The sequence below is a fragment of the Branchiostoma floridae genome, chromosome 1 (assembly GCF_000003815.2).
Source record: "Branchiostoma floridae strain S238N-H82 chromosome 1, Bfl_VNyyK, whole genome shotgun sequence".
In the NCBI taxonomy this organism is placed as follows: domain Eukaryota; kingdom Metazoa; phylum Chordata; class Leptocardii; order Amphioxiformes; family Branchiostomatidae; genus Branchiostoma; species Branchiostoma floridae.
The window spans coordinates 13,725,144-13,735,475 of record NC_049979.1 but is presented as its reverse complement, the minus strand read 5'-3'; the positions used below and the strand labels follow the sequence as shown (position 1 = coordinate 13,735,475).

The 10,332-nt window shown below is 42.0% G+C and overlaps 3 protein-coding genes across 4 annotated transcripts in view; 1 reads left to right on the top strand and 2 right to left on the bottom strand.

Annotated features, from left to right (window-relative positions):
• Positions 1–839: 839 nt before the first annotated feature.
• On the bottom strand, positions 840–5,899 carry LOC118415828 (uridine diphosphate glucose pyrophosphatase NUDT22-like). Of its 2 annotated transcripts, none has more exons than XM_035820672.1 (4): positions 5,793–5,899; positions 1,794–2,335; positions 1,557–1,649; positions 840–1,087 (listed from the first exon to the last, which is right to left on the bottom strand). In XM_035820672.1, the coding sequence occupies exons 2-4, from the start codon at positions 2,325–2,327 to the stop codon at positions 941–943; spliced, it is 774 nt and encodes a 257-aa protein (XP_035676565.1). In that variant the 5' UTR covers positions 2,328–2,335; positions 5,793–5,899; the 3' UTR covers positions 840–940. The 2 variants fall into 2 exon arrangements, with proteins under 2 accessions (XP_035676565.1, XP_035676561.1); XM_035820668.1 differs by lacking the exon at positions 5,793–5,899 and adding an exon at positions 2,718–5,767.
• An 84-nt stretch (positions 5,900–5,983) lies between these two features.
• On the top strand, positions 5,984–9,320 carry LOC118415856 (radial spoke head protein 9 homolog). Its single transcript, XM_035820717.1, has 6 exons — positions 5,984–6,220; positions 6,445–6,563; positions 6,960–7,125; positions 7,460–7,589; positions 7,941–8,090; positions 8,618–9,320. The coding sequence occupies exons 1-6, from the start codon at positions 6,113–6,115 to the stop codon at positions 8,776–8,778; spliced, it is 834 nt and encodes a 277-aa protein (XP_035676610.1). The 5' UTR covers positions 5,984–6,112; the 3' UTR covers positions 8,779–9,320.
• LOC118415900 (complex I intermediate-associated protein 30, mitochondrial-like) overlaps positions 9,177–10,332 on the bottom strand; it is a 3,119-nt gene continuing 1,963 nt past the window's right edge. The window contains exon 5 of the mRNA XM_035820831.1: positions 9,177–10,032. Coding sequence (XP_035676724.1) covers positions 9,773–10,032 — 260 coding nt within the window. The 3' untranslated portion in view covers positions 9,177–9,772. The remainder of the gene's footprint in view (positions 10,033–10,332) is intronic.

Sequence of the window (10,332 nt, the reverse complement as noted above, 5' to 3'; positions counted from 1 at the left end):
AGCAAACAAGAAAATGTGGGGATGCAAGAAGAGAGGAACTGTGGCCTGTGCGGCAAAAGAGGATCATTGAGCCATATTCTGTCAGGATGCCCAGTGGCCTTGAGCCAAGGAAGATACCGGTGGAGGCACGACAAGGTGCTGAGGGTATTGGCAGCAGTGCTTGAAGAGGAAAGGACGAGAAACAAGCAACAGGTCAGAAAGGGGCCGCAGTTCATCAGATTCTTGAGAGAGGGGGAAGCGAGGAAAGGAAAGAAGGAAAGAGGGAAAGATGTAGGGATATTCAACACAGCAAAAGATTGGGTCTTACAAGTCGACCTAGACAAGAAGTTGATCTTTCCAGAAGAAGTAGTAACAACAAGTCTAAGACCGGATGTGATCCTGAAGTCAAGTCAGACAAAGCAAGTAGTCCTTCTGGAACTGACTGTTCCATGGGAAGAGAGACTAGAGGAAGCCCATGAAAGAAAGGCCTTGAAGTATCAGGAACTTGTTCAAAATTGCAAAGACCAAGGATGGAAGACACAATGTTTCCCAGTGGAGGTCGGGACCAGAGGCTTTATTGGCCAGTCAGTGTGGAAGGCACTAGGGGTAGTTGGTGTAAATGGGAAAAGGAGGAGAGATGCTACCAGAAGACTAACAGAAGAAGCAGAACGCTCATCACGATGGATCTGGATCCGAAGCAATGAACGTGATTGGAAAGGTCATGACTAGGCAGTATTGGCCACACTGCCTGCCCCGCCTCCCGGAGGGGGTCCTGCTAGGGGGCGAAACCCCCAATGATGGGAGGAAGCAGCTGAAGAAGTCATGACGCAGTATTACTCACTGTTTTCGGTAAGGTATGTATTCTTTATCATCAAACTGTTTGAACATCTGAAGAAATCATCGCTCTCAACGAGGCTTTGGAAATATTTATTGTCACTTTTTTGACAGTTGCGTTTGAACATTATCTTAATAATATAATATTTGGCTTAAGATGAACTGATGAAGCATACCTGACAATAAACTCGACACTGGGCCGCCCGCCTGACTTGTGGTTTCCGTTGACGCCCAGCAGACGTGGTTCACTGAGGAAGGACTCGGGGATGTTGATCTGGAACGGAGCGGCAAAGGTTACATCAATATGAAACACTCGGCTTGTGTTGTTCTGGCTGTTTTGGTAACGTTTGGGCGAATCGGTATTATCCTTGGAACTCTTTATACTTCATTATGGATAAATGTACTAGTGGGTGACAGGTTATTTCTGTTAAATTTTGCTGAAAAGTTCGCTGACCAGAAAACGAACAGCTGGAGTAATAGGTGTGACGCATTCCTGAAAACTGGGATTTTTCATTGTTCCATACATTATTACAAAGAACTACAAAGTAACTGTTATAACGGTATTTTTTCTAAACTGTCAATAAAATATGGCCTTTCGGTAATTTTCGGAGTCGAAGCTTAGGACAGGGCCGCATAGCAGAACGGTTCTCTGCTGTGTATGTAAAGCCACATAAAGACAGCACTATCTTTGTCTCTTCAAATACTCAAAGCGAACACAGGCCAAAAGAAATTCTGTCACTCACCTCGTCACGAATTTCACAGATGACCGACTCGAACAGCTCATCCAACACAGCGTCGTTTGTGAACTCGTCCGAGCCGCACCTTTTGGCCACTTCCTGTTGGCAGTCACTATTCTTGTTAAACAGGGAAGGTGTAGTGTGTTCTATATATACATATATGTGACTTTATGCCTAACGTTTGTCACCATCTGTAGGTAATCACAAAGAACACGAATCCCCACTGCTACGTGACATCCTTACCTTGGGTTCGGCATGTCCGCCCGGCCGGTCCAGCTGCCCCGGTCCCTCTGACACCCAGCTACTCCGCCGCATCATCACCACCTGGTCATCACTGGTGATGATCATGGACCCCACCCCCACGGGCTGGGACAGGTAGGCGTGGGGGTCCCCGCAACTCTGTCGTCCCTTCTGCATCAAGTAACCCGCGTCCCTGCTCATATTCGTGCCCATAAAGTCCCGATAGTCCGTCAGACCAATACGGAATGTCACAAGGTTGTTCCCTTCTCCATCTTTCTCCAACATGTCCACGGACTGCATGCGGAATTTGGACCCGTTGAACAAGCGGGGGTTGTTCCGTTTGTGGTCCTCCCAGGAGCGGGCGATGTTAGGCTCGGTGGAGGGCTCCACCTTCCTGCCGTACTTTTCCTTGGAGAAGTCGACCCTGACCCGTGACTTCGGGAGGCCATCACGCGCTCCACAGGACAGGAACATGAAGAAGTCATCCTCGTAATATGTTGTTCCTTTCGTTCCGTTCGGCGTGGAGGAAGACGTCATTCTGCATACTGGAACAAATGAATTATCTTAGATAACATTTTGAACGACTTGTATGGCGTGCCCAATATTCGTCCAGAGCGCAGTCATTGTACCCCGTACAATTGTTGTGCAATAAAGCTATCTCTTTAAAGTTTTGTCAATGAAATCGTCTTTGTTTTGACATTCTTTCCGGCCCCAATACCCCCAGTAGACGATGTTCTGTATATTGTAGTACATAATCTAGGGCGTGATAACGACTTAGTAAACAACAGCCAAGCCAGCTTCGATAAGAATCACTTTCTTCGAGAGTATAAGTCTCTCGGGAACAAAGTCATTTATCGTATCAGACAAAATACCCACTTACACCCCGATCTACCAAGTGTTTAAAATCGTCAAGCTAAGCTCACAAACCTGGCAGTTTCCCGCCACTGGATCGTCTCCGTCCTGCCATCATGACTACTGGGGTACACATTAAACTACACTCAAGCAGCACGGCACTGGTAGGAATCAGACGATCGGTTTCTACGCAGCAGTTGTAACTACCACAGTACACAGAAGTAAAATGCCAAATGACCTCCGCCCACTTTGTACACCACCCAATATACGGACAATGACCTGGGCAATGACGTAAGTCGCTAATTATGCCAGGATTAGCGTCAAAACCACCCGACCAAAGAAGATCCGCCCACGGGTGACAGGTCCGGAGACTGTCAGACAAAATAGAGTTCCGCCAGCAAGGTCTCTGTTGTATTGCACTCAAATTCTATCTCACTGTAGTCAAAACAGAGCAAAATGTTTCCCTAGAGCTGTGTTATGTAAAAATCCAGTTGTACTTCTTACGCACTAAGTAGACCTGACTAACAGGTCTCCATGATAATTACTGAAATGTGCACGTTGTTTTCGCCTCATGGGATCCAAATGAGCTAAATAGCGCATCAGCGCATTCCAACAATGACGTCATTGTGCGTATGTTGACTTCCATTGAACCATCACGAAGGTGAGTCGAGTCAGCCGGGGCACTACCGGATGTTACCGACAAGGTGTGGGTCAACCCTTCTGGGAAAATACCATCCTTTGTACTGCTACTACATCTAAAATGTCATTGACCCTTAATCGTGAATATATATTTCATCATTTCGTGGAATTCGGAGTTACTGACCATGATGAATCTTTTTACGTTCAGGTGTGTCATTTTCGTTCGTGAAATCCCAAGACACTGCACGCACAGTAGATTTGAACAAAGTTCTTACTATCGACATAAATTGCATGAAGTAGGTAAATGAAAACACAAATTTGAGATGGAGACAGGCTAGGGTGTTTGCTGATAAGCTTCAACCAGGTTATTGTCCTACTGACAAGTTGTGTCCCTTTTTTCGTATCGAACTACATACATGATCCATTGACTGTTGATGTATGGCTTGTTTGACTTTCCTGTTAGATAAACCTAATCGACCATGCCAAAGACACACTAATGTGACGTTTCAAAGAATGGGGTTCACCCTATACATTCAATCCCATGATCCACAAAAACTGACAACAGTACTAACCCCAACCATACTATCCTCTGGTTCAGGCTTTTGTACCACATAGCAAATAGACTTGCTGTGGGCAAGGCACACAATGTTATACTGTACAGGTAGAGGGGAATGTTATGCGTCATCTTGAGCAGTGTATAAACTCCAGAGTAAGTGTCTGTGTTGATTTTGGGCTACGCTTGGCGACTGGGGGCAAAACATTGTTCTGTCAGGAGCCACACCACAATTAAAAACAATCAAACCCTTTTCATTCAGGGCCATTTGCTCATTCACACAACACTTCAAGCATACACTCCGTGGGAAAATGTATGAAAGTGCTGAGACATGTACTGAACTATTTCCTACTAGTGAGATCGTGTTTTTAAACAAAGGGTTAAATTAAACTTTATTGGCAGTTTGAAAGTGCTGCTGACCATATAGCTGGAGAACACAGATTTCTATTTTGCCAAGGGTACCGAAAAATGCCACATCACTACATTGCATTATGTACAGTCTATACTCAAACTCTTTACTTCAGTGTGTTATCTCAAGGCATTTATTAGAAACAACAATTAGTAGCTATACTATTGTTCTTCATCACTGAAGTAACACTATCAAAATGCTGAAACATACCACATTTATATCACACTCAGAAAATCTATGTTTATTTGGGTATGGAACAAACACACCCCTATTCTTCCATAGCTAGGGAGAAAGATGAATTTATCTCCCACAGAGGAATTCAGTTTGTACAGGAATATTGAAAACTATGTTTTCTTCTGGCTAGGAAAGCCATTCATAAAATTCAAGTCATACTCTATTTGAAATGCCATCTAGTATACAATGATACTGTGTATTTTGTGTTGAGACTGATGATAGATCTCTGAATTAACCGTATGTTGAGATGGTTTTACCTCCGGCTCTGCATGCCTGCCTGACCTGGTGAGTTTAGCAGTCCTGGGCTCTCTGACAGCTACTCCGCCGCATCATCACCAAATAGTCATCATCACTTGTGATAATAGCCTGAATTAATCACACTTCTTAGGCCCATCCTACATTGCCTACAAGCTCCAGATAAGTTTGCGTTACACAGACTATTGTGATAACTACAGTCCCAATACCTACAGGTTAGGACAGGTACCATTAGGGTCTCCACAGTTTTGCTGTGCATCTTGCATCATCTTTGCGATAGTCCGTCAGACCAATGCGGAATGTCACAAGGTTGTTCCCTTCTTCATCTTTCTCCATCATGTCCACGGACTGCATGCAGAATTTGGACCCGTTGAACAAGCGGGGGTTGTTCCATTTGTGGTTGGTGGAGGGCTCCACCTTCTTGATGTACTTTTTCTTGGAGAAGTCGACCCTGACCCATTACTTTGGAAAGTTTTTCATTATGTGCCGAGCAGGACAGGAAGTCCATGAAGTTATCCTCATAATAATATGTTGTTTGTTCCCTTTGTCCCATTTGTATTGCAAGATTAAATACCATTCTGTATGTCATACCAAATGAACAGCACTCTACCATACAGCTGAAAGTCTAAGAAATATGGAAATTTTCTGGAACTAAAATTGCATTCATTTGATAATATCAAAGGGGCATCTTGTCTCTTACCTTTAGACTATATTGTACATATCTGAACATATTATGCATACATTCAGGTGATGCAAAGTCGGTGTCCATCTTTAGCCATTTGATATGGCAACCAATTGACTGACTAGCATTTCTAATTACCGTAACTCAAAGTACATGTGGTGCTTAAACTAAGGCTTAGAAAAGATCACTCTCAAAAATTCATCTCACATAGAGAAATTAAGGACATAACGTTATAATTTGACCAAACTGATGGAGCTTGTGAGGAACATCGAGTGTTGTCACCACATATTAACGCACGGTATACCTTACGCGCATCTTTCCTGTTACGAAGTGTTCCTAACTCCGGTTTAAGTACATGTACACAATTTATATACTTACATAATAGTAATTTACGCTGGTTACAGGTGGTCCGACGTGTGGTCAGTGTTTTCTTCCGGAAATGGTTTTTAGGGTCAAAGGTTACACGCAAAGCATAGTGGGAGGTTGTGTTCTGCAGCACTATCCAATCATCGTTCTGATTGGTCAAGATTGACACCCTCTACTAACACACGCCAGTGATTGGCCAATGCTGCAGAGCTTCGGAACATATTTCTCCTTGACGACCCATCAAAACAACCGTGTGTCGAACAGCAGCATTCATTTGATTCAAGTAGAAAACAGAGTAAAGGGCTGCATAACAGTACACACAACGACAAAATATGGATTCGGAAGACCTTATCCAGTACGTGGACTTCGTGGCCAGCAGTGGCGTCGTCCTGAGCTCCGAGCAGAAGGCGGCACTTCAGACATCCCTTGTCATCATGAAGGTGGGTAACGCGTCTTGCCGTTCGTGAATCTGCCAGGAAGTAACATTAGTTTCTTGTGACTCGGAGGAACAGTGGGACAAAGTGTTCCAGACTATTATTCAGAATTTTCGTCTACAATATGTCTGGCCGAAATTGCAGTTATAGCAGTTTTAACATTGCAGTTTTATAGGCAGCATGCTTAGTCTTTAATTTTCAACCAATATTATGTTTGCTCCTTGTTCCAGAACCACTACAAGTTCCACCGGGTTTACCTTTGGGGGAAGATCCTTGGCATCAAGGATGACTACTTCATCGCACAAGGCGTTTCACGGGACGAGATGGCAGAAAGGAAAACCTTGTACAGGTGAGACTTATCCAAATCTACACCACAGGTAGATCACAGATGGTGAAATGTATCGACAGTTGCTCTTTTTTTCTCTGGAATACATTTCCTGGACTTTGTATTTTTCTTTATTTAGACTTCAAATTTCAAATCCTATTTCAATTCATACCTTTATCCACCTGTGTCATTTTTATTTTTATTTTTATGTGGGCCGTATAAACTTAGAATAGTTCAAACAATATCTATCATTTATCATAATATAGAAAACCATACCTTTTACTTCAACATGTCTTCTTAGGAGAAGGTGAAAAAATTTCATGAGATATTAACCAAACAACTGGATAAGTTATGAAATTAGTAATGGATTTAGTTTTTCACAGATAGCAACAAATAGAACATTATTTCTTCCCTACTCAGCCTTGACTGTGTGCAGTGGAACCTACTGCCACCTGCAACAAAGGCCATGCGGGATCACACGTCTGTTGTGAAGGGTCGGTTCACAGGGGATCCGTCCTATGAGTATGAGCACACAGAGATCAGGAAAATTGGTGAGGGGGAAGATGCTACAGAGGAGGAGCATACAGTGAGTGCACGTTACATTGTTTATGTAGTAGTCAGCTGTGCATTAAGACTTATTGTTCATTGGTGCCTTTTCTGTGGCTTCAAATTTAAGCAGATGTTTACATTTATACCATTATAATAAGCAAGTCCTGGTTGTTATCATTTCAATTTTCATCAAATAAGTTACAGCTGTAAAATGGTTAGTCTGTGCAAACTCTGCTGTCCATAACTGTAACTGGCCCCTCCCTGCAGATGGGCCAGTAATGTTAGGTGGGCCTTTATTCCTGATCTAAGCAGACTCATCAGATTTATAGAATGGTGACATGATGATATTAATGTCACTCTCTCAACTTCAGATTCAAGTAAAGGAGGAGGATCGTCTGACCTCTGTCATTGCCACCATTGATGAGGAGGTGGCCATTGCACCCCGGGGGGCCTTCATCAAGACACCACATGGGGAAGTCATCCGGAACCGAAGCTTTGAAGGTGAGGCTAGTACTGTGCCTAACTTACCTGTTAAACCTTTTGAAATTCAGACTCATTGGTGACAAAGTTGACCATCATGACCAGCTAAATCCTCTGGCAAATTTCAAGTAATCACCATATATTGGCTGATTTCTACAAAGGAGTCTGATGGAGATTACTGGCAACTCAGATATTGGTATTTGTAACTTAATGCTAGGCATTCTTGGATGAAAAATGTTGGTGTCACTATCTTCTTATGTTTGATCAGTCTTGACCTCACTGTTACTTATACATATACATAAAATTGTATTTCTACTATATTTGTATATGATGGAAAACCATGGTTTTTTATTCCTGCTTGTCCTCCCCCAGGTCTGTCTGTGTCAGAAGCAGGGAAGCTGAACTCGTACTTCCACCTGCGTGAGCCTCTGAAGCTGAAGGAGAAGACTCTGTTGGAGAAGGCCGATCTCGATCCATCCATCGACTTCCTGGACTCTATTGAAGAGGACATTCCCAGAGGAGGTAACTATTTTTACTTTATGCTTAGGCCACACCGATTTAATTTCTTGGTTCACGGATTCGCTCGCTCCTATTTTTTGGGAAAAAAAATAAAAATTACCACTCAGCAAATTTTCACCATTGATGAAACCATTCACCAACTTTCTGGTGTAGCAAATTGGCCTTTATATTATAAGCTCCTTAAAGTGTGGGTACAGGTGCTGTTACTGTACAAAAATAGTGTTTTTGTACTTTTTGCAAGCTGAAAACTTTTTTTCTTTGTTTTGGATTAGCCGTTACCTTTACCCCAACCATTTTACAATTTTTATTTTTATTTTTATTTCGCCCTCTCGCTCCATATTTTTTATGAAAAAATCCGTGAACCAAGAAATTAAATTGGTGTGGCCTTATTAGGAGGATGGAAAAAATTTGGGAATTTTTTCAATAGCCTTTGAAACGAAGACCACACTATCTTGTATCTTTAGTGCCATTCTATCAGTTGAGATTGAAATTGTAAGAATTCTGTTAATATGTTATTTCTTGTCCCCCAGGCTCCTGGAGTGTGCAGTTTGAGCGTGGCAGTGGGCTGGTGGCCCTGCGCAGCCTGGTGTGGCTGGGTTACACGTTCTTCCATGTTCCTGGTACACTCAAGTTTGGCTCAATGTACATTGGAAATGGCGAGAAGAACAACGACTTACCATTTATGTTGTAACTTTGCTTTGCATAGTAGGATGATTCCAAAGGACAGAACTATTTAGAGGACTTTTATTCCTGTTGTATATAAAAGTGGCACAGAGCTTTAAGTGCTCTGCTTTTTGGCAGTTGTTATTGATATTGATTAAATATCATTTATGGCCCTCTAATCTGCACCAGACCAGTTTGTTAGCTACATTTTGGCATAATCCCTGTTATCACAGGTGTACCTATTAAAGTGTATTGACCTGCACTAGCTATATCTGCTACCTGGGAAGGTTTCTTCATGCTGGAACCAAATGTAGTTGATATCCTTTTTTCCCAAACTTGTACATTGCACATGTTAAAAAATGTGATGCACTATTGAGATATTGGACAGCTCTTAAAGTAGGGTACCCTTGCATTTTTTTCTTGTACTTGTATACAGTTTATTGATGTTAAAATAGATTTTTAATGCCTTCTACAACTCTATCAGTGATACATGGTTGAATTCTACTGAACTGGATGTGACGGATTCTTTGTATGAAACATGAGCTGTAAATAAAGTATTTCCTCACTGTGTATGTCTACACAGCAATCCTTCACTTCATACGACGGTGGCACATACATATAGCTGTTTATCCTATCATTAACCACAGAGGCTGTTTTGCAGGCTAGTCAACAAGCCCATTCTAGCCATGTATAAAAACAACAGCACACCACAGTTTTTTGACAATACAAGCCATATGTATTGATAAAAATACCAACACAATGTACATTATATATGAGTAGAAGGTAACAGTTGTGACAATGTGGATGGAGGGGGGAACAGTCATATCTCCCTTGCAAGATGTCAACAGCACATCATATAACTTAAGGCCTGAACTCTTGCCACTGTAAGGAACAATACAAACAGAATATTATCCCATCTGCATATTCGTACCTTTATTTTCAATTTTACTGCTTCCATACTACGTGCATGTAGTACTTACTTTCTAAAAACAGAACTGTAACTTTGATAAAGCTGTCCACCATCACCAATCTTTTGTGGACAGTAATGGTTTCCTAGTGAATCTCTTCCTCCTAGGTCCTTGGTAGTACTGTTCATATGCAAACTCTTCCTTGTGTGTCATGTCCATGGTCACACCCATGAAGTCTATCTCCAGCTCAAAGGGCCCATTGATCTTGTCTCCCAGGGTGATGCCGATAGTGTTGATTCTGTCCTTAGGTACAGGACACTGGGCATCCTGCACACGCCCCTTACTGGTCATGAAAAACTTGGAGAAGGGGATCTATGAAAGAAGAAAGTTGAAGTTCCTGACTTTATTTCATGTCAACAACAAAACCACAACAACACTCCTTTATTGTTCTAGTAACTACTGTTAGTTGAATAGTTAGCAAGCTGAAGAATCTGTGAAATATCCCTGAATGTAAAAGCACAGACTATGCCTATGACTAACAACTGACAAATACCATAGGTGCATATATGCAAAGACCTTTCTCAATACACAAACCCATGAACTATAATTTCTATAATAATTACTTGGAACTATAATGGTTTTCTATCTGAATGTCATGGCATTAAATATCTATG